At 46.7% G+C, this 24,035-nt stretch overlaps 1 protein-coding gene across 1 annotated transcript in view; it reads right to left on the reverse strand.

The window, feature by feature from the left end:
- Positions 1–24,035, reverse strand: part of DSCAM (DS cell adhesion molecule) — a 718,109-nt gene that overhangs the window by 119,519 nt on the left and 574,555 nt on the right. Inside the window, exons 12-15 of the mRNA XM_045558333.1 lie at positions 11,810–12,006; positions 10,627–10,723; positions 9,915–10,043; positions 2,654–2,821 (exon numbers count right to left, since the gene is read on the reverse strand). Coding sequence (XP_045414289.1) covers positions 2,654–2,821; positions 9,915–10,043; positions 10,627–10,723; positions 11,810–12,006 — 591 coding nt within the window. The remainder of the gene's footprint in view (positions 1–2,653; positions 2,822–9,914; positions 10,044–10,626; positions 10,724–11,809; positions 12,007–24,035) is intronic.

Raw genomic sequence — 24,035 nt, forward strand, 5'->3', positions numbered from 1 at the left:
CCACTGCCTCAGCCAGGTGGGTGGTGAGAGGTGTGTTCTGGTGCCAAGACGCAGGCCCTGCATTACGAGTGGGTCAATAAATCCCAGAAGCTTCCGTCTGAAGACTCTCACTGCTTGAGAGCTGACCTCCTGTTTGGGGGGAAAGGGAGCTGCAGGGCTGGGAAAAGGTCACCTCAAGATGGCTGCCGTCCTAAAACGATGTGCTTTTGGGCTTGCCTGCCGGGGAGTGGCGGCAGTGTCCACAGCTCCTGCGGCAACTCCAACCCGGGTGTCTTTGGTCAGGGTAGTTGCACTCGGGCCCATGTGAGTCACACATGGGAAATGACCTTTTCATTTCGGTCATGCAAACCTATGCACCCAGACAAAGACAAGTTCTATTTTTGTAGTGTTCCTTTGCTCAGGTCTGTTCCCTTCCATTCATTTCTCCTTAGCTCATCTGAATACTAAAGGAGAGAGGCTTTGGGGGTTGCCCCAGGCAGCACTAGGAAAAATCCAGAAGGCCTGCCGGGGAGCCAGGGAGGCGGTGTCTGCATCTGTCTGCAGAGATGCCAGGCAGCTGCCCTGCAGACTAGCAGCCCGGGGGCTGTTCACCTGGCCTCCTGGCTGGGGAGAGAGATGCTGCCATGGCAACTGCCAGCCGCAGCGGAGGTCACAGAGGAAACGAAATGAAAAGCAACAACAGCAGCATTAATAATGGCAATCAGGGAAGCAGCTGCAAGTGCACCCCCGGAAGAATGCAGTTATCCTGGGGTGGCTGGCGGCATCGGGCAGGACTGCAGAAGGGGCGGGGAGGAAAGGAGAAGGCTGAGCAGGGAGTCAAAGATGACATTTTGGGTTGAAAGATGGGGACAGCTTATTTTCCCTAAATATCCAGCATAATAAAACGCCAGGAAGTTAGGGCGTTGTTGAAATAAATAATTCAATAAGATTCCATTTTTGCAGAAGCACATTAACACGCATTTCCCACTCATTTCTGAGAAGTGCGAAGTACTTTCAGAGCTGGGGATTTTTTTTTCAGTGATCAAATATGTCTGTGCAAAGAGGAGAAAGGCATCACTGTGTCCATCTTGCAAACCAGAAATGACGCAGAGAGCATCCCAGCATCGGCAGCGGCTCACGCTCAGACACTTGAGCATAAAGGCCTTTCTGTCGGCCACACTTGAAAACAACGTGCGAGGGAGGACGTCTTCCAGCATTGGGAAACAGGCACTCGTGGGCGGCTCGGGAAGAATTGCACATTTTAACCTATCCCTGTGAGGGTAATATTGACTACACATATCAAAAGAGTTAAAATGTCGCATTGGATTTGATCCAGCCATCCTGCTTCTTGGAATTTAACATAAGAAAATAATCTTGGAAATTGCAAAAGATACCACCAGGATGTTTATTGCAGTGGTGCTTATAATAATGAAAATTTGAAAACACCTGACATGTCCAGCAATATGGGATTTGTTATACAAATGGTGGGAGATGCCATTACAAATTGTAGACAAGTACTTAAGAGATATATAAGTTCAGTGTCGACCTGGAACACTGTTAACAAGGGTAACAGAGAAGGAGGTGGTGGGAAGAAAGTCAAGAAAAACTCCTACTGAAAGGAGGTTTGTTTCAACTCTTGGTCATCTGGGGGGGATGTTGATCACCTGAATTGTGATTATGGAGAAACAGGGATCTGAGACTAAGCTTCCTACTGCACGGCAGTAGGGAGTGGCTGATTAGCTCTGACTGTAGACAGAGCTAAAAGGAAAGGAGGGTTTGGGAGCTGGACACGCCTTTCCAGCCAAGACATGAGCTGGGCATCATTAGCACCTTACGTTTCTCCTCAGAGAAGCCCAAGAGCAGTGGCTTCCTCTCCTGCCAGGAGGTGGGCTGCCCACCAGCATCTATGCACCATTGCCTAATTGCTCAGTCTTCTGCAAACCAGTTAATTTCGCCTCCAGTAACCATGAATGGGCCTCAATGTTAAGGGGTGTGTATACACTTGTGCATGTCTGTGTGTGTGCACGAGTGCGGGTGACGAAAGAGGTTGCAAAAATGATTTAGTAGGTTACATCAATGTGCTCTAGGTGGATGATGCAAGCTGTTTTGCTTTTTTCAAAATGCTTATCTCTATCTTGTGATTTTCAACACTGAATATGAAATTCTTTGTAATAGGAGAATGAACAATAAATTCATTTAAAAATATTGAGGTTTCTAGTCAATAAAATAATCTGCACCCCCTCCTCCCCCTACAGAGCAGGTGCCTGCTGTTTCCTAGTTAAATGTTCCTGCATCCTCCCACACTGGACGGCACAGGGTCTCAGGCAAGAAACACACTCATGCTTCCCCCTCAACCTGGATTCCCTAAGTCCAAACAAAGGACTTGTAAAACGGCATGATTCTTTGAATCTCACCAGATTGTTAGCCTCATGCGTCTTTCTTTTAAGTCTTGGCTACGAGAACCTTGAACTAAATTCTATTTGAAGAGCAGTGCCTTCAAAGGAAGATGCTGGGCACTGTCTGTGGTTTTTCTAGGGCATGGAACTATGGAGAGCATGCATCAAAGACCTCTACCCAGCGCGGGCAAAGGTCTGCTTCTGCATTTAAGCATCTGAGCCCTCAAGAGTTAGCTCCCCGGCTCCTCTGGAGAGAGACTCCACCCAGCGCCACGCACCTGCCTCGTCCGCTGTGATGGTGAGCTCGTTGCTGGGCTCGCTCTTGCCAATCCGGTTCTTGGCATACATGCGGATGCTGTAGGTGGAGGAAGGGTGGATATCAATGATGGTGGCCGAGTTCAGCTGAGGGGAAACATCTTTGGTTCTCTGAGCAGAATCCCAGGAGTCTTTTGGGTTTTGTTTTTCAAAAAAGAAGAGATAGAGATGTGAGTTTTTTTTCTCTGCCTTTGAAAGTTCACAAGCAGGAATAAAAAACAGAAAAGAAAGAAGGAAAGAAAGGACAATGACACCCCAAGTGACTTCTCAATGCGCCGTTCCCAGTTTCCTGGCAGAGCTGGCAGTCAGAGGGGATGTGACCTCCCGCACACATCACCCACACCATGGGGACGGACGGCAGGAGGCCAGCAGGGTTCAGGGAGCGGCATCGGGGGAAGCACAGATCTGGCCACTGGGGGAGGTCACGGAGGAGAAATACCGTGGTGGCAGCTCAGGCCAGTGGAGTGGAAAACGACCACTTGTAGCACTCATTGTACAGGTCGATAGAGTGAAGTGTGGTTAGGACATTCTTGCCACTCAGCTCCCTACAAATTCCTGGTTCTAACAGGTATTTGAAAATCAGCAAAACCTTGAGCCATGTCAGAGTCTTTCTTTCCCATATAGAGAGTGGTGAAAATGAGATAATCCCACATGAACCCACCTCAATTTCCAGTATAAACCTTGCTTTGCCAAACATATTTCTCAATTCTACTTTTTGAAATCATGTAGTCTCAAATTTTTTGTTGTAGGAATTATTTTCAGCGACAGCTAATTTTAACCACAGCACCTGCCTAGTGCGAAGCATCATCATTGAATCTGTGACAGTTTGTACCTGGAGATTTTAGGGCTCAACCAAGGCAGAGAATGTCAGTAAATGGTTCTTATACCAAAGAGTCTGGGCAGCTGTTGATGGGGGCGGGGATGGTCAAGAGCTGGTGTTGGTGGCGGAAGAGCAAAGAAGCCTCCAAGACAGTGGACAGAGCAGATGCCCATGTGTTCCCACCACCCCAAGGTCCTCTTTGGTGGAGCTCATCATACTTGTAAGTCTTTCACGGATAATCTGTGTTTCCTGCTGGAGTCTAAGCTCCAGGAGGGCAGAGGCCACACTCCCCGTATTAAATTTTATGTCCTTTTGCTAGCACAGTGCCTGGCTCAGAGTAGACAAATAATAAATGTATGTTTAACAGATGAATAAATAAACAGCAAATACAAGGACCTCTGAGTCTTGGGAGCGGGCCACTCACCTTGTCACACTAATGATGAGTGTGGCCGTGCGGAGGCTGCTCTGTCCAGGGGCTAACACAAATGCAAGTGATTCTCTGTCTCTGGACTTGAAGACAAAAGGATGTGGCTCAAAGGCTGCTTTTGAATGCTCTAACTTCTTCCCAAGCAAAGGGGCCTAATAGAAACTGATGATGAGTCTTGTAGTTAGGAGGAAAAGCATCCTTTGAGCCAGGGAGATTGGAGGTAGAAGAACATGACACAGCAAGAGAAGATTCAGCAAAAATTCAAATAAGGAAGGATGAGAAGAATGCTATTTGATAGAGGACAAATGAGGGAGGAGGTTTTATGCCAATGCAGTGGCAGGTACACAGGAGCCTTGTCCACAAAGAGAAAGCCAGCCTCCTGGAAAAGACGCTTAGGATGACAGGGAGGAACCCCTGGCACTGCCAGGTGCAGAGACACTTGCTGACTAACTACCCCAAGGAGGAAGTGGACACTTGTGGTGGTTGATGGCTCTGCTCAGGCAACATGGAAGTTTCTGGAACTGACCGGGCCAAAGAAGGCACAGCAGTCTTCACTGGAGTTGTGTCTGGGAGTGGCCGACAGCCTGAAGAGGCATGTGGACGTCTGCTGACCACCTCCTCCTGGCACCAACCCCAGCCGTATGAGGGATCAAGGCAGGGAGGGCACACCTTGCAGTCCCTGGGCTTCAGCATCCATCCCTCGGAGGCTGCTTTAGCCCAGCCCACACCTTGGTAACTAGTCCTCTTGTTAAACAGCCTTCCAGTGTGACTCATGAACCATCCTTGACGCTACCTTTGCTCTCTGCCTCTAGAGACCACCACCCATGCCCACCACTGGGCCAGGAGACCTGTTGCAAATGCCTGAATTCCATTCCTTGTCCTTCCTGCCTGTGTCCTTACCAAACACCCCCGGTTCACGCTTGTATCCTCAGGCTCTTGGACTTCTGTGCATACATTTCTGTTTGTGACTTGCTCCTAAGAAGTTTCTTTATTTTGTCTATGGTACATTCTTCCTGGTTATATTCATAGTTTAATTTTCAATTCCATCTTCCCATCAAGGAGTTGTGCTAGGCATTTTAAAACGTGACTTCTATGGCTCCCAAATCTGTGGGCACATTGGAAGCACCTTGGGGCTTTTTGACAACTGTGTTTTAGACCTACAGAATCAGACTCTGGGGGAGGGTGCCCAGAAACCTGTGCTTTAAAAAAAAAAAACTCTCTGTCTGGGTCATTCTGATGTACAGTTTGGAGAGACTGTTTTATTTGATTAAATGTTTATAACATCTTGCTGAGGAAAGGATTTTTATTTTCTTTGTGAAGGTCAAGAAACTCAGGCCCTGTTGCATAGCTGGTAAGAAGTAGGGCTGGGATTTGACCTGACTTGAGTTATCCCCAAGCTCAAGATCACTTTCCTGTGGGGAATGACCTGCACATGTTCTCTGCAGACACCTAATGACACTGGATTTCAACATTTCCAGACACCTGCTGAGTCTCCTGTGCTTAGAAGACCTTCTGACAAGTTCTTGACTTGGTTACAGATGAGGAGGAGCAATGCAGAGGAAGAGTTTGATGCAATGCAGGAGAAGGGAGCTTTGGCCAAGAAGTATTGTAGTTTGTAGGAAGTAAGACTAACAGGGCTGTGTAGGTCAGACTTGCAGCCTGGTTTAGAAAAGAGTTACCAGGAGCATTTACTGGAAATGTGGGCAGGATTCCACACTATGCCCCAGGGGGACCAGTGGCATAAGACCGGGGTGGGAAGCTTAGAGTCCCACCCTGCCTCTGCAGTTCCAGATAACCCCCATGAAGAAGGACTTGGGAGCTCACAGGAGCCAATGTGGTTATATGGGGTGCTCGCCAGGGAGGACATCTTGGGGGCCAGACACCCCAAATCTGGAGGATGGCAGGTCACTGAGGACAACTGTAAGAGGGTGGTCTCAATATGAAGAAATGCTGTCAGAGGCCGAAGGCCAGAATGAGTGAGTGTCACTGAAAGTTCTGGAGACAGAATTACACAAAAGGTTTACAAACTAAGAGATCTCTTGAAGGACCAGGCTTACTGTGTTGGGTAATAGAAGGGAGGCACAGGGACCCAGGGAAAGCTCTGTCTTCTTCTTCATGGAGGAGAATAAGCCTCAGGGAGAGAAGGGCTGGAAGAGGGCACCCCGCTGTGGAGGAGCCTTTGTGCTTCCTGGCCTGGATGGTCACATTCCAAGATGCAGGGGAGCTAGCCAAGGTGCTAAAGCCCATTCAGCCACCCATGAGGCGCTATGGAGAGGGGGAGACCCGGGAAGACCAGCCGTGGGACAGGCAGGCTGTTCCAGAGAAGGGAAGGAAGCGGATGCAGCAAACTGCAGACTGGTTATCTGGGGTCCCCAGGACAAGATGCTGAAAGGGGTTCTTTAAAGGGGCTCATAGGCCCATGTGGAGGACAAGCAGTAGTCACTAGCAGCCAAGCAACATGACAACCAAAGCACCCCAAGGAATTGTGGGTGACAGGAAGAGAAGAACATTCTGTATGAGGTAGGAAACAGCTCCATGGTGCCTGCACCTGGTCTGGTGGTACCTGGGGATTGCCACTGGGCACTACCAGAGTGGGAGGGCCAGGGGACAAGTAAAGGGACTTGGAATGTTTCATGTTTCCTGCAAACAGTAAGCCCAGGAGAGTCATCTGTCTTCAAATCCTGGACGAGGTATCATCAGCCAAAGAGTTTAGGTGTGGGAAGAGGGCCACTGAATTCAGGAAGGTCTATTTTGGTACAATAAATGTAAGAACTTGTAAGAGTCACAGCTGGCCAAAGGCAGAGGTGTGCTTCCTCAGGGTTAGTGAGTCTCCATTTCTGGGATTGTTCAAGCATAGACTTAATGACCACTTGCAGAAGTATTCTCTGTTAAGAATGTCAAGTACTTTAATATGTTGGTAATATATTGCTTTCTTAGGAAACTAACAAAAAGTAGAGGAAAGCATCTTTTGGGGATGATTTCACCATTGCCTAAAACAAGGGTTGAGGGTATAGTGTATGTGCCAGGCACTATGCGGGGTGCAGGGACATAGTGCAGGGCTTGTCAGACACAGTCTCTGCTCTCAGGGGTCACTAGGGCCTGCAGGGGGACAACTTTCCAATGGGGGGGGCAGACGTTAGAAAAGGCACAGCATTAGACCTGTCTCTGATCGAAGTAGAGCATACAGTATGGGAAAGGCATCCCTTAATCCTGACTGTACCCAGATTTATAGATAAGGAGTTTTCCTGCTTTGGTTATGTAGTCTGATTAATTTGCACATTTAAAGATGCTGTTGATGATAAAGATGATTCTTAGATTTCAATTGCATGTAAACTAAATGCAACCAATATTTATAGCATGCTCTTCACATGCAAGGCAATGCGCTGGGCGCTGGACATCCAGGGGCACCCAAATCAGAGTCCCTGCCTTGGGGAGCTTGTGGAAGGCAGGGAAAACCAAGGGCTCTTACATGGTGCACAAGCAGTTCAACTAACATAGATGGTTTTAGGCATTTTATTTTTCATGCATGTTTGAGCAATACTGCAAGCCACCACTTGTTAGACACTGTTTATGTACCAGACAATGAGTGAAGTGTTTTAAATGTATTCCCTTCTTACAGAGTATTCATCAATATCCATGGAGTGCCTGCTACATGTTACCGTGCCAGGTGATGGAGAAATGGACTGGGACAAAGTAGACCTACTAAGCACAGAGAACCCCAAGGAGCTTCCAGTCCAGTGGAGGTGAAATGCATTAATCAATATATTCATCAATAATCATGTGACACATATATGATGACATACAAAAACCTGCCAGGAGCAAAAGGGAGATGAAGTCATGTGAGCACATGAGTGGTGGGACTGAAGGAGGGCACAACTGCGTGGCCCTGGGAAGGGGACACCTTCCAGCCAGAGGCAGCAAGTGGCCTTTAAGGTGTCCTCACCAGCCACAGTCCTCTGGGGTAGGTGCAGCGGCACCCACTTCACAGATGAGACCAGCAGGTGGGAGGCAACCAGGCCAAGGCACAGGGCTGGTGAGACACAGCCTGCCGCTGACACACACAGGCTGGATCCCAACCCTGCTGAGCCTGGGACGGTCACCAGCATCTGGCTGGGACTGACCCTCCTGCAAGACAGTGGGGGCCCTGAGCTGCTCCGCTCTGGGAGGCCACCAGAGCACTCCGACCCCCAGAGAACTCCAGCACCAAGGCCAGGGGCTGCCTGAGCTCTCTTTGCCACTAGCCGCTTCCAGACCAATTTCTGCTTGAATTGTGCCTGACTCACCTAAGAAGCCCCCCCCCCTTTTTTTTTTAATAGCAGGCATTTAAAAGTCTTTTTAAAATTTTTTTTTAGCCCAAAGATTTATGCCTTTTATTTTTTAAATTTATTTCAGAATATTACAGAGGTACAAATGAGTTGGTTACATAAATTGCCTTTGTACCATGCCCATCCCTCAGATAGTGTGCACCGTATCCATTAGGTGTGATTTTACCCATGCCCTCCTTCCCCCACCTGCTTGATTTCCAATGAATGTTATTTCCATATGTGCACATAGCTGTTGATCAATTAGTTACAATTTTCTACTCTTCAAGACCAGTATCTCAGAATTTGCAATTCTGTTTATTTAAAACAAATGCAAGGTCACCCTCTTCTCCCCTGGCCTTTGGGAAGTGGTTTGTTCTGGTCCCTGTTTTGTTCGGCACTATCTTGGCCATGCCCACCAGGGTCACTGAGCCACGCCCCTGAGCCCCAGACACTGGCCCTGCTGCATTTCCCTGCAACAGTGCCACTCAGGGCCCCATCGCCCCCTGAGAGTCTTTCCTTGGGCCTCGTGTATGCACCAGCTCATTTGGGATCTCTAGGTGCCACTCTGAGATGAATGAATGACCTGAGATGTTCCGTCTTTTCTTACACGCATTTTTAACCCAGCAAGTCTCAGACACCATTTCTCAAAACACTGTTCTCAATTTGATCCATCTTCTTTTTAGTCTCCAAATTCTGCTTTCCAGAATTCCTTAAGAGCCACCCCCGGGTTTCTTTGCAATCCCACCGGCACAGCCCTCGGCACGTTCCTGCTGAAACGTTCCCTCACTCTTCACCCGCTTTTCCTGCTTCCTGGAGCTGACTTTTCACTGCAGCTTCAGCTAAAGGATATTGAATGAGTCACAGTGTGCAATCTGAAATAACACAAAGTGCCCAGAAAGTGGAAAATAAGGCCACTTTTGTGGCCTCTAAGAATTTTTATTAACCCTTCCCATGCTGCCAGTGCTCAAATTCCTTGTATCTTTTATGAGACACGGTAAAAACTCTGACTAGAGGCCACAGCGGTGGTATTCCACTGGCTGATGGTTCACACTGTTCAAAATGGCCTTGCCATTGTCCTTGGAAGGTCATCAAAGGGCACTCCTGCAGTGGCCCTGGCAGTGGCGTAGTTTTATTTATGGGCTCTCGGCCAAGTGATCCCTGTGCAGCAGTCAATGTTGCTGGCGGTCCCTGGGCATTTCCAGGAGGTGTCTGCAGAGTGAGTTCTCCTTTTTCTGCACAAACCACCACTGAATAGCTCACCCCCCAGAGCCCAAGTGCAGCCAGGGCTCAGCACTCTGGGCACAGGACAGGGGCCCATGCCCTAGAGCAGTTGCCCAGCAGGGAAAATGGGAAGTGAAGAAACAGGTGAGAAAAGGTCCCAGCCGGGGCCTGGCTCTGTCAGCAGCTGCCCATGTGCCCATGGGTGGCAGCAAAGCCACAGAGGCCGGCAGGAAGCACCAGTGAGATCTGGGCTGGCTTCAGAAGCAAGGGGCGGAGCTGGGCTCCCTCAGAAGGAAGCTGGAAACACTTCATGCAGGGGGAGACTAGCTTGTTCAAACAGCACCCTCCGAGCTTCCCTGAGGTGAACTGTGTTCTTAGGGTTTAAATAAATTAAAAAGGAAAAAAAGGGCTTTTTGAAGTGAAAGTAAAGCTGGAGAACATAAAGAACTTACCTGATTTATTTTTGCATTCAATGTCGTAGCCGGTGATGGGGCTGTTTCCATCAAACCCCATGGTCCACCTGAGCGTGATTGTGCGTGCTTTGACATCTTTGATCTCAATTTCGGGAGGGTCGGGGGGCTCTGTGCCAGCAACAGAAAGACCCAGGGTTAGTTCAAACCGAGTTCAGAAGAGACGGCGCTGGTGGAAATGCAGAGCATGACTCAGACACAATTTTTCATCATTAGACAAGGACAGATGCTTTTTATCTGGGAAGATATGTTTTCTAATCCCATTTTAGGGAGGAGAATTTCCACTTTCCTGGGATGTGCAATTTCATAGCACTCACAGAACTGGGCCAAATCTGGGTGATACAAATGCCACTATTCTACTTTGGATCTCTAATTGATAACACATTTTGGTCCCAAATGTTTTAAAATTGAACAAGAAAGTCCACCACTGTACTTCTGTGCACCCAGAGTGACTGCCAGGGGCTCGTCATCTGACTTCATTCTTTAAGGGCTTTGTTCCCTGTTTTGGGGCTGCACTTTGACATAATCACAGGCACTGCATGATACTGCTTTAGTACTGGCTTCATTCACTTCAAATTTTTCTGAGAATTAGGAAGTGCTGAGTGGCGAGCTGAGTCCACACAGGTGCCTGGGGCTGGGCTACACTTCCGTCCCAGAACACCTGTGCATTTCCCTTGTGCTATCTTCTTCCTACCTTGCACGGTGAGCTGAATTATTCCACGGTCCTCCCCGTAAGAATTGATAGCATGGCAGGAGAAGAAACCGGAATCTTCTCTCACAGTTGGCAAAATCTATGTGTAAAGCAGAAAGAAATTCATCTTATTCAGTAGCCAGAATGGCTTTTGGCTATAATACTCTCTCCCCACTCTTTCTTCCCTTCTGCCATGCCCAGCATGCACACACACATATAAACTCACAAACAGACAACACACCCACACACCATTACCCACACCCACACTCACTCATTCACACACACGTGCACACATGTATCCCTCTGAGGGCGAATTATTTCAGCACAATGGTAAGTGTGCAGATGGATAGGCCCATGTATGTTTTCCACATCAGTTGCAGCTCCTTAGACTGGGTGTGTAATTTATGTTGGGACATCATGGTCAGGTTAACATATATTCCACATATACGCCTTTTTCATGGTATGCTCTTAGAGCATCTAAAGCAGCCATGCCTGCAGAAACAGCTCTGTAAACACTGCAGTCAGGGCCTGGGGCCAGCACCACCCTCAACAGAGCTCTGCCCAAAGGATTCCAGGATTAGACCCTCGGGAGAGAACCAATATAAATGTTTCAAATCAGATCCTTTTCTCTCCCATGTGTATCCTACAGCATCATCTCCCATCCCTGTAATAGAAGCATTGCTCAGTTAACTGCCAATAGTGTTAAAAAATATAAGAGAACACAATATTTTTTCCTAGCTTTTGTGATCCTGGATTAATGAAAGTTTTTTTTCTGTTGACTTTTTTGAAAGAAGCAAATTATTTTTATTATAATGTTGTTTGTCCCAAAGCCCATGCCATTTTTCTTTTTATAGGGAGTTAAAACATGTGCACAGCACAGGCTGTCATTCCTCCAGGATTAACTGCCATTAAGAAGCCCTATTTTTCACTTTTTTTATATTATGGTTGGGTTTCCTGCTGTGTTCATAATAATTCTACTCTTAATAACACTTACGATGAAGCACTATTTTTGAAGGCTACTCAGTAATCTCGCTGTATGAAAGCGGAGAGAAATGCTGCTTCATGAATAAATTCCAAAAGATTCTTTGCTACTTATCACCCGCATGCATCCACTTGTGTGAAAGGACAGACGTATTCTTCCCATAACGTCGCTAGAGTCCACTGTGTGGCTCTGTCGTGCTCTTACCTGCAGAGTAGAAATCACCTCCTCTCCCACCTCCTTGGTGGACACAAGGTACCGGGCCATTTCGGGGTTGATGATGCGGTCCTCCTTCTCCCAGCGCACGATGATGGGCTTCTCGCCGTGGGCTGTGCAGCTCATCTCCTTCTTTTGGCCCTGAGTGGCCAGGGTGGTATTTGGGTAGGACGTTATCATCGCGGGGACTGAAAAACCAAAAGGGCCCAGCTTGTTCAGCAAAGCGGGGTTCTTGATCCTCCCCGGCATAACACTCAGGGGTGTTTCTTTTAAATAAAATTTATTCGAGAAACTGCTGAGCAAGAATCATGAACAAGATAAAGGGAAGGTGGCAGCAAAATGAAAGTTGACTAAAGGAGCCCTCGGCAGAAACTGCCGTGTGGTTTCACATTCACAGGGACGCTGCTCCCTTCCGGTCCTGCTGAGGGCAAACCTACGTCCCTTAGAACAGGAAAGTGATTTTACTGGCTGATGAGTCTAGAAACGAGACTTAACATTAAGAATTAGGTTCTTCCTTCTGTAGTCATCTATATTTCTATCATTTTCAACACTGGTGATGAAACATTCACTACTAGTCAGTGTAGGTGGATCCCTTATTGTTGCTAACCAATCCTTACAATTATTTCTCAATGTCCTCATCTCCCACAGTTGTTACAAAACTTGCCAACCTTTATCGGTCACTTGGGGACCTGAAACCTGTCCTTCTTCTGTAACTCATAGCAAAGAATCTTACCCCCCATTTAATGGAAACCTTTATTTGTGAAACTTCTCAAGTTCCCTTTCTCCACCTCAAAATTATTACACATATTTCTGTTTTTGGAGATGGAGAAGATCCCACCACAATTCCACAAACCACCTAGAAATTCTCAACAACATATAACAAACACCTTTTTAAATGCATACCACGTTTACAAGAAATTGACAGAAAAACCGTGAGCCAAAACCAAAAGTGAATGTTGAGAAGCCAGAGGTAATATGATGCTGGTGCTTTGACAGTCTGAGAGGCAGGGAGTTAAAAGTGAGACCTCCAAAGCCAGGCTCCTCAAAGGGCTCTCTCTTGAGAGAAAGTATATAACTAAAACATAAAAATAAAAATCCACAGATAGCAAGGGAGAAGCAAACTGCCTTGGCTTGTGTTATGAATGTAGAAAAAAATCTCTCCCCTGAGCATCTGTAACTGGCCTGACTACCCAGGCTTGGAGTCAAATTCATGCTAAAGAACCCACATGGGGGTTGTCCTAGTTCAGCGATAGGTCTGAGGAACCTGGCAAAAGCAAACACACTCTGGAAGACTGTGTCCCCTCTCTAGGCCCAGTGGCATTCACCCAGATAGAACTGCTGAGCATGAGCTCACAAACCAAAACTACAAAACACATGCGAAAGCAATCCACCACGACTGAGATTCAGCCTCCCAAGGACTTTGGGTGATGAAATTGTTAGACACAGACTGCAAACTAACTACCCATACAATGTTCAAAGATATTTTTAAAACATGATAAAGGAAAAAAGTGTTATCAAAAAGCACTAGGAAAATTTGAAAAATGACCAAAACAAATCCATATTTGTACCTGCTTTTTACCTCATTTCCCCAATCACAAGAAGAAAGACCCACCGTCATTTCTGAGGTCAAGCCCAGGGCTGTCTGCCTCAGAGGCCCTCCAGGGCTCCCTGGGCTCTTGACCACAGAGACACTGTGGGTTCCTCCAGGACTGGCACATACCATGTCACGCCTTCCCCCATGGCTTCCCAGGGAGGTTTGAGACTATCACAAAAAGTCAAAGATCTACCAGTTCTGTAGCCTGGACCCCCACCAAAGAACCTACACTTGGGGGTTTCTGCAGAATCAGCAGCCATGTGGCAGAGATGTGCCTCACAGCACTGACCTCCTAAACAAGATGTGGAGCAGGCGAATTGGTGACCAAGGAAAAAGGTACTACGAGTCTTGCATTTCAAAGAGAGTTGCCCACAACCATTGCAAGATTCCTCTTCCAGGATTTCTGAGAAGCAGCTGGTATGGTTTGCATGTTCGGCCCTTCCAAACTCACATTGAAATTGGATCCCCAATGCTGGAGGTGGGGTCTGGGGGGGTGTTTGAGTCATGGAGGCAGATCCCTCATGAATGGCCTGGTGCCCTCCCCGCACACACTCCCCACAGTAATGAGTGAGTTCTCACTCTGTTGGTTCACTTGAGAGCTGTTTAAGGGAGTGGACACCCCTTCCTCTCGCTCGCGCTCCCGCCATGTGACGAGCCTACTCCCCCTTGAGTGGAGCTCCCTGAAGCCCTGACCAGAAGCACATGCTGATGCCACACGTCTTACACAGTTTCAGAACCATGAGCCAAATAAACCTCTTCTCTTTATAAATCACCCAGTCCCAGGTGTTCCTTTACAGCAGGGCAAGTGGACTAACACGTCACAACTGCCTCTGCTAGCCCCAGCCTTTGGTTCTGATTCCTCCCTTCTCCCAGCCTATAAAGAAAAGCATTTATTTTTATTAACAGCTTTATTGAGGTATAATATACATATGATAAAATCCACCTGTTGTAAGTGCACGATTCAGCTCTACGCTTAAAACTGCATTAACTTCCCAGGATGGCTGTAACCGATCACCAGCAGCCGGGTGGCTTATGAGACAGAAGCTTCTTCTCTCATAGTTTTGGAGACCAGAAGTCCAACATCAGGTGTCGGCAGAGCCACGTTCCCTTCACAGGTGCTAAAGGAGGATCTGTCATTGTCTCTTCCAGCTTCTGGTGGCTACAGACACTCCTTGGCTTGTGGCAGCACAACTTCAACCTCTGCTTTTGTCTGCATCTGGCGCTCTTTCTTGAGGCTTTTCTGTCTGCACGTGGACTTCTCACAAGGACACCAGTCACTGGATTTAGAACCTGCACTAACGCAGTGTGACACCATCTTAACTAATCATATTTGCAAAGACCCTATTTGTTTCCACAGAAAGCTGTATTCCAAGGTTTTAGGGGTTACACTATTCAACCCAAAATAAGTATAGTTACATTACCCAATACATATGAATTCATACATACTAATATAACCTGAATACGAGATGCAGAGGTATATAATCACCACATCAAATCTTAAAGCGTTTACATTACCCCAAATGATTCCTCCTGCCCATTTACAGTCACTTCCCTTTCCCAACTCAAGTTCTAGGCAATTGCTGATATATTTTCCTTACCTATGTCACCTTTTCTGGACATTCCCTATAAATGGCATCATATGGCATGTATTCTTTTGCATCAAGCTTTCTGTATTTTTTCCACTAAGCCTGATGTTTTCAAGGTTCATCCATATCATAGTGTGTATCAGTATTTTGTTCCTTTTATTGCTGAATAATATTCCATTGCATGGATATGTAACATTTTGTTTATTCATTCACCCACTGATGCACATTTGATGTGTTTTCACTTTTGGGCTATTATGAATGATTCTGCGAAAAACATTTGTGTATAAGTTGTCGTGTTGACATATGTTTTCATTTTTCCAGGGTAGATTCCTAAAAGCGGGACTACTGAGTCATATGGCAATTCTATGTATAACATCTTGAGAAACTGCCACACTTTTACCAAGTGGCAGCACCATTTTCATTCTCTAGATAAGAGACTGAGGAGAGAAGAAGACGTGAGAGGAGGAGAGAAATTAAGTGAGAATCTTAACTTTGTCAAGATTCAGAGTTTGTATTGAGGGAACAAGAAATGTTCCCCTTCAACCATGTGATGGGGGAAGTCAAACAGTAGCTATTGGGTCACTTGCAAAAGGTGAGCTGGCATCTTCCTTTCCAGGTGGATGTGTACTGGCTGCAGAGACCCCAGGGTCACACGGTGCTGCCACCGAAGAGGAGCTGAGGGTGGTGGCTCCTCTACTAGGGACACCTTCTCTTTGGGCTCACATTCACAAATCAGAATTTTTTTCTCATAAGGGCCAAGAGCTAACTCATGATAACTAGAGATCTTAAAGCCAATAAAAGTGACCTAAATTGGAGAACTGTAAATGAATCTACAGTAGGCACAAAAAGAAGAAAATATTTATTTCTCAATCTTCTTCTCAAAGCAGAAACCATGAATCCCACATAGAATTTAGCTTTGAAAGGTGGTCCCTGTTCCTTCCTGATTCCTAATGAGACATGCATGTGCTTAGAACAAAAGATAGAGACTCTGGTCGCAGAACTGTGTTCTGGAAATCAATGCATGCTTAATGCCCACGGTCTCGTGGGTGTCTAAAGGCTGTGGCCGGATTTCTCACTGTGCAGTATTTGTGAAAAGGAAAAAGAAATCCGCAAAATGGTAGGGTGTGAAATACACACAAATTTCCTGTGAGGACTCGTAAGTGTGAGCATTTCCCGAGTCCAGTGAGCGTGAGCCGGTTCTGAAATAAGGGTCTCTGCTCTACCTTAGGAGCTCCTGGCAGGGAGCAATGCATTGTGAAGGCTGGGGTTCCCCTGGAATGTAATTTCCTGGCAATTTAAAACAACCAACTAGAAGAACTGTCTAAAAACTGCAGTGTTCCTTTGAGGACTTGTTTGTTTTCTCCTCTTTTCTTTCTTTTTTAACTTTTTTTAATTACAAGCTTTATTGTACTCTATATGAGAAGAATCATCTCAACTAAATCATAGACCTCTGGTTTGTTTATGATTTGCCCACCTTACTGTGCAATAAATGTTCCTCATTTTTCCTCCCATTCTCCCTTGAAAGTGAGTCCCACCAAGATGGGTATTTTAGTTCTCATTAATAAATTCATCATTTAGGCACAAATGCTCTGACTAGCCCATGTTCTCCTATCCTGCTAGCCTATTTTCAGACCATTTCTTAAAAGAATGGTCAAAAGGACTGTGAAAAATGAATCATTATCACGGCTTTTTTGCAATGCTAATGTTTGAAGGCACGACCTTTTCACTTGTCACACTCATGGGTGCCGAGAGGTGACAACATGTCAGTGCAGCAGCCCATTCTGCAAGCGTTTCTGAAGCATTACGGATGGACGGGGTAATTGAACAAGGATTGGTACTACAGACAGGCTGTGGGCAAATCTCGCAAGCACGGCCAAGAGGCTTTGTCCAAAGAAGGTGTGCTGTGGGCTTCTCCTACAAAATTACCCATTAAGGAAGGTACTGCTTTATATTATGATATATCAGTTTATAAATTTCCTTCATAAACTATGATATTACCTGATAGCACCTTTCCTGCCGAGCAAACCTGTGTTCTTATGACATAAGGAAGCACGGTCTGACCTACTTTCTTGCAGCATAAAGATGCGGTGGTGTAGTGTAGTTGCTGCCCCCGGCCAGGGAGAGCTGACCATTCACATCTCTGCCCAGCTGTGCAGTGCAGGGATGCTGCCTACTTAGCCTGAAATTGGCACCAGAGGGAGTATTTACACCACTGAAATTGGCAAAGGCTATAAATCAGGTCTTTCTCCATAGCCAATTGTTAAACACTTACCAGAACACTATTTAGGAGAGTGTTTCACTGTATTATTAATCTGAAAGCATGTTCCCATCATAGCAGAGACTGAAAAGTTGGAGATTTTAACCTTAGAACAATAATTAACTTACTCATAAAAACAACCCTAAAATATGAACAGTATATTATCATGGTTTTCACAAGTCATTTGTCAATAAATTGATATATATATTGATTTTTTCACACAAGGATATACAAAGAATGGAAATTCATACTAATAAATCGCTGATACGAAAGATTAGCTCCAATCTTTACTCTCAAGTCTTTTAATGACTCCACCAACAATACAAAATTAATCCTATTGTATTTTTAGTTATTTTTTAGTTCTTTTGTTGTGTGTCAGCTCTGCTGAAAATACCAGTGGAAAAGAAACGAGAGAGAGTACCAGCAGCCTGGATAACTCCTAACTAGACAAGATTCCTGTCATGGTCATCTGGTTCAATCCCTTCATTTTACAGGGAAGAAAAGAGAAAACCAGAGAAGATCAGGTGTCCAAGACCCCAATGCAAGAGTCAACCAGGATCTGACTTTATGGGTCGTGTCATTGTCATCATGGACCCTGACACAGAGGGTGGCCAGCTACCCCCGGCTGCCCAGGACGTCCTGTGCTTTAGCCTGGAGAGCCCTGTGTCCTGGAGGGTCGCTCAGTCCCTCCACTCATTCAGAGCGAAGGTGGCAGGGGAGGGTGTGGGGCCAAGGATGAGGCAACACAAAGCTGGCTCAACACCCAAGATGGGAAACTGAGGCACGAGATACTGGGGTTCCCAAGAGAGAGGTCAAGGGAGGGAGAAGCTCTGAGACATGAACATGTTTTTGAAGCTACTTCTTCAGCTACCTTTTTCTTTTTACACCCCCCTACCCAAGATTTCATAATGAACGTGTTTCATCCATACACAAAGCTGCGCAGCCACATGTCCATGGCCTGGGTTCCACAATTAACATTTTTCTGCACAGATTTGACTCAAAGTTTATTTTCACTTTTGTCAGTAAATCAAAATGTACTGAAAACATAATTTTCATTCTTCTACTTTAAAATGATCTTAGGTAAAAACATGAATCAGCGAGAGAGCGTCTCAAAGATCAGGCTTCGAGCAGCCGTGAACTCTCTCTGACTCTGCAGCTCAGGGTGGAGAATCCGGAGCCTCGTGTCCCAGGAACGGAACTGCCACACCCTGGACTGCAGCTGTGACGTGGGGTCGGCGGCCCTTGGGTTACTGCAGTGCCACTCACATGTGTCACATCAGAGGAGGCGGCGAGAAAGGAGCCTGGCTCCACCTCACGCCACCGTGAGTGGGCAGGACCCTCGCTGCCCTGGACCTCCGTTCTCTCACCCGACTCTCGGGACAGCCCAGAGGGATGGGCCACTCCTAACCTGGGCGCATCTCAGAGTCACCTGGGGGGTGATTGAAGTAGACCAGTGCCCCGCCCCACCGCAGACCAACCGAGTCAGAGGTTCCAGGGGTGAGGCTTTTGCATGGGTTAACTTAAAGTCTCCCAGATGATCCTAATATACATCCTGGACTGAAATAGCCCCAACCCAACTGGATGATCTCCAAGGCGTTTTCCAGTGATAATTGTCTTTGTTTCTCTTCTCCCCCTTTTCTTTCTTTCCTTCTGTCCTTCCCTCCTTCTTTCCTTCCTTCTTCTCTTCCCTCCCTCTTTCTTCTTCTCTTCCCCCCCTCTTTCTTCTTCTCTTTCGTCCTCTATTTTTCTTTCTTTCCTTTTCCCTTTTCTCTTTCTTTCGCAATGTCATAACAACAACAGCTGCCTTCTACGACTGCCGGCCGTGTGCGAGGGAACAGTCCGTATACTGCGCGAGTATCTAATCCACACACAGCACGATGGGATGAAAACACAGCCACAGAAACGACCCAAGGCATGTAAGTGCCACTTTGAGTAGATCCTAAATTATGCTACAAATATAAGTGAGAGATGTAGAAATATCATTTCCAGCAGATTCACTGAATTTACATTTATATTAACAGATATCTCTACAGACAGTCAAAGAGAAACCAGACAACAAATACCTGTTTTGAAGGGGCAAAAATACAGATTAGAGTATAAGAGAATTGTGGGATTAATTTCATACCTGACATCTTCTCCCTTTTCCCCTGTATTTCTAAGTAAGGAAACAGAGAACTGAAGGGTTAAAGACTGGAAAAGACTAAACCTATCCTCTTTGTGTCTCTCCTATCCCTAATCCAAAGCTCTATTTTATCTAGAAAGGTTTTTTAAAAAGCAACACCATAAAAATAATGCAGCGAAGTTTTCTTTGTTAATCCCTAAGGCAATGAGTTTCTCACTTCCCTTCTCTTCCCTTCCCTCTCCTCCTTCCCTCCTCCAGGGTCTGCAGTAAGTAAATAATGCATCTGTCCTTCTGTGTCCCTCCAAGTTTCATATCACTTTCACATGTATGATCTCACAGCAACATATGTGTTCTCAGTAAGGAAGGGAATTCTTAATCCTATTTACCTACAATAAAAGAGGATTATTAATTAGTCTAAAGCCTTGGACTTTAGTAAATGGATGATCTAGGAGGAGAGCCCAGATCTGACTCCGTGTGCAAAACCTCTTTGCCTGACTGCAGTGAAGGAGGCCGAGGCTGGGCCCCAGGGCCCCAGGCATCTGACCGCAGGGGTGCCCGGCAGCCTAACTCTGTCCTCGAGGCCAGAGCATCCTTGGAAGCCGCTTGATCTAGGGCTGAGTCCATTTAGAGGACCCCGTGAAGTCCTTCCTAGCTGTTTCCTTAGCTGCAGGGAGGATCCCCGTCCTCCTGCAGGCCGACTGCATACCTGTGGAGTGCTGCAGCAAGACGGGCTCCATAACTGGCAGGACCCAGAGGAAAACGAAAGTGTGCAGCCCAGTGTTCAGAAAGCAGGAAAAAAGGTGCAATTAAAGATCTATAATATAAAGCTTTTCTCTTTCTTCTGTGGTCTCTCTCTCTCTCCCTCCCTGTGTCACGATGGCTTTTATTTTCCTATCTAACGTCTCTCTCCCTCCAGCATGGGGATACTGGCCGGGCAAATGTCTCCTCTCCTAGGCACCCGGACACAGCCCTGAGATTTGGCACTCACGTGCCCCACCAGCTGCCGGCATCTCCCCCCACCAGACTGACTTGCCACATCCTGGCCAGGGTGGGGACGTCGAGTCAGACTTCTCCCAGTTAGATGGGTGACCCCAGCCACCCGGAGGCCCACCCGGCAAAGCCGTCCTCTGCAAGTCTGTGGTGCTGCTCCCCACCGCAGGGAGGCTGCCCCACCCAGGAATATCACAGGGGCCGTCCCTGCGCCTGGTCTCCTCACACTCACCCGGATCCCCGAGGGGACGCATGAAAGAGGAGGCCTGGGGCCCAGGGTGGGAGAGTGGACAGCTGAGCGTGTGGCCTGGGGCGGTGGTGGGAGGCTGTGGAGCTTCAGCTCCACCCACTGTCCCATACGACTTCACTTGCAAAACACAATTTCAGAAAAACAATATTAAGAATTTCACCATGGTGGCCACAGAACATCAAATGCCAGTGGAGGACCCTGTGGGACGGCAGTGTTCTCATCCCCAGGACACTGTCCCTGGGGTACCCCCCTAGGTAGCACTGCTGTCCCTAAGAGAGAAGCAGCCTGTTTACCCTGAGCTGGGAGGGGCAGCGTCTTGGGGAAGACTCAGACGTGACCAACCACACGGGGACGGTGAAGCGGGGAAGCCCACTGGCTCTTCCTCTGCTCAAGGCCATGCGCACAGGGCAGACCTCAGTGCGAGAAGTGCTGCCCCCCCTTTCAGTCTGCACCATCCCCAGCCACGCAGCCTGGTAGCCGCATCTTCCACCACCCCTGAGGTTCCTGTTCCTCACACCCCAGGCAGCCGTCGGGAACCACAGCAGTATTTTCCCCATCACAGCAAACGCTTTGTCTCCCAGGGCGCTTCTTTTCCTTCTTCTTTTCATTTCTTCTTCTTTCTTTTTTTTTTTCTTCTTCTTCTTCTCCTTCTTCCTCTTCCTCTTCTTCCTCCTCCTCTTCCTCTCTTCTTTCAGTAAGATATACATAGCATAACATTTGCCACTTTATTACTTTGAGTGTCACTAAGTACATTGACATCACTGTACAGCCTTCACCACAAATTTATGCCCCAAACTGAAACTTGGCACCCCTTAAACAGCAACTCCCACTCCCCCCTTTTCCCAGCCCCGGGCCTGTGGAAGCCCCCCTTCTACCTCCTGTCTCTGCAAATGTGACTACTCTAGGGACCTTATGTAAGTGGAATCGTACAGGATTTGTCCTTTTGTGACCAGCTCGTTTCATTGAGCATAATGTCAAGGTTCATCCCTGTTGTAGCGTGTGCCAGAATGCCCTTATTTTTCAAGCCTGAATAATGTTCTAAGATACGTATATGCCACACTTTTTTTTATCCGTTCACCTGTCGATGGACACTGGGGTTGCTTCCACCTTTTGGTTATTGTGAATAATGATGCTAGGATCACTGGTGTGCAACATATTGTTCTTTAAAAATACGTAGAACTTTGCTAGAGAAAGTGGACGGCAGTGCTTTGCCTGTTTCTTCTCAGGTGTTGCCAAGGCCAAGCAGCAGTTTCCCTGTTTGTGGTCCCTGCCTCTCATTTTCATCTCTGTTTCCTCATCTGTAAGAGCAGTGGGACCCGCAGCCCCCCAAGGCCGTAATGAGGATTAATGAGATTATGTTAGCGAAGCCACTGAGGGTGGCGGAAGAAAGTCCCCACAGAAACACAAAGTGCTATTATTACTGCTGCCGAATCCCACATTCCTCCTGTCCAAACACTTATTGTTCATAAAAGTTTCAGCAAGTGAGGCCGCCTACTGGGCAGCTCTAATCCCTATAAAGAAAATGATTTCTCCAGCCAGGAATTAATAAATTCTTAGCACATACTAAAATATCTCCTTGGCTGGGTTATCATGCTTACATAATGAAGTTGCTTTGATTATAACCATTAATCAAATCCATGTTTCCAAGCTAGAGTGGGATATATTTGATGTTAAGCTTTAACGAGAATGACAACACCTCCACTTTCTGGCAGCTTTGCCAGAGCCTCGTGACATGATTAAAGGTGTCAGGGGAAAGACCGAGGACATTTAAGGTTCATATTATATTCACTCTGAAGTTGTTTCAAGTCACATTACTGGAAGAAAGTTGATTTATTTTGCAAGACAAGTATGAATATTAACCAAAAGATATTAAAAACAGTATTTTCCTCCAATTCACAGGGAGACAGGCAGATCATTTCTTCCTGTTTTTTTCCTGTCTTGCCATGTACTTAGATGCTGTATTTCACCCAGTAAGAAAACTTCCTAACGATTATGTAGAAATAAAAGAAAACGGGCCGGGTGCGGTGGCTCACACCTGTAATCTTAACACTCTGGGAGGCTGGGGTGGGAGAATCACTTGAGCTCAGGAATTCGAGACCAGCCTGAGCAAGAGTGAGACTGCATCTCTGCTAAAAATAGAAAAATTAACTGGGCATAGTGGTGCGCACCTGTAGTGCCAGCTACTTGAGAAGCTGAGGCAGGAGGATTGCTTGAGCCCCGGAGTTTGAGGTTGCTGTGAGCTAGGCTGACACCACTGCACTCTAGCCCGGGCAGAGACGTAGCCCCAAGCCCTATGGCTCAAAAAAAAAAAAAAAAATCGAAAAAGAAAATAGGAAATAGACTTTGATTTTCTGCCAACGATGATGCTAAAAACTAAATGAAACATTGCAAGAAAATAGACTATATCATCATGAAAAATTGGGGAAGTAAGGTTCAAGATATTAATTAGAAAAAGTAAATTATGAGCTATGTGTTAGCCAGTCCCTAAGATGACCCCGGCAAGTCTGCCTCCTGGAATGCAAATGCTTTACAGTCCCCTCCCACATTTTACCGATTATCTGTGTGACCCATAGACTATGGAGAAAGTGGTTGTACATCACTGTCACTCTGATAGTACATTATAAAAAGACTGCGGCTTCTATCTTGGGTGCACCAGTGGTCTCTGTCTCGCTGATGATCCATTTTTCCAGGGAAGACTGTCACGATGTCACCAGGATACCCAGGTGGCCAATGGAAAGGACCTTAAGGAAGGCAAGTGTCAGGCCTGCCCACAACCCTGTGCAGGAGCTTGGGAGTGAATTCCTCCCTCTCTCGCCCCAGGCGCCTTCCCCCTTACAATGTATTCAGATACAGCTCTGAGAAGGCAAGCAGTTTCCATGGAAACAGAACCCGCAGTTTCCAAGGGGCTTGGGGATATACACACAGAGTAGCTAGGTCCGAAGCCATGTTCTAACTTTTGAGCAGGTGTCTTACATACGGCTGTTTTTCATGGAGAAACAAAGACAGAGGGGATACGTCATCATCCCCGTTAACACTTAATGGGGTGGTGACTTACACCACACTTTGTTTATATCATCGGCTGCCACAGTACGTTGCCTGTGGCTCCCTGGAAGCTGTGCTTGTGTTTCCCCCTCCTTGGGGTATCCCAGGGGCTTCCTCCACCTGAACATTCTTGGCCAAGATGGGCCCAGTGCCCAGGACTTTGATCTTGCCTTTCACCCTATCAGCCCCACCGTATTTTTAATTTCTGAAGTTTCACCTTTCCTTGAAGCCACTCTGAACACGTAGTCTCCAACTGTGCAATATTCATTTCCCACCATGCCCTCTTCATTCAGCCATTGACAATATGTTCCCATTGGCTTGTATGTGACACCTATGTGTTTTTTATTTGGTTATCTGGATTTATATCATTTTTTTC

Source organism: Lemur catta, chromosome 1 (genome assembly GCF_020740605.2).
Source record: "Lemur catta isolate mLemCat1 chromosome 1, mLemCat1.pri, whole genome shotgun sequence".
In the NCBI taxonomy this organism is placed as follows: Eukaryota; Metazoa; Chordata; class Mammalia; order Primates; family Lemuridae; genus Lemur; species Lemur catta.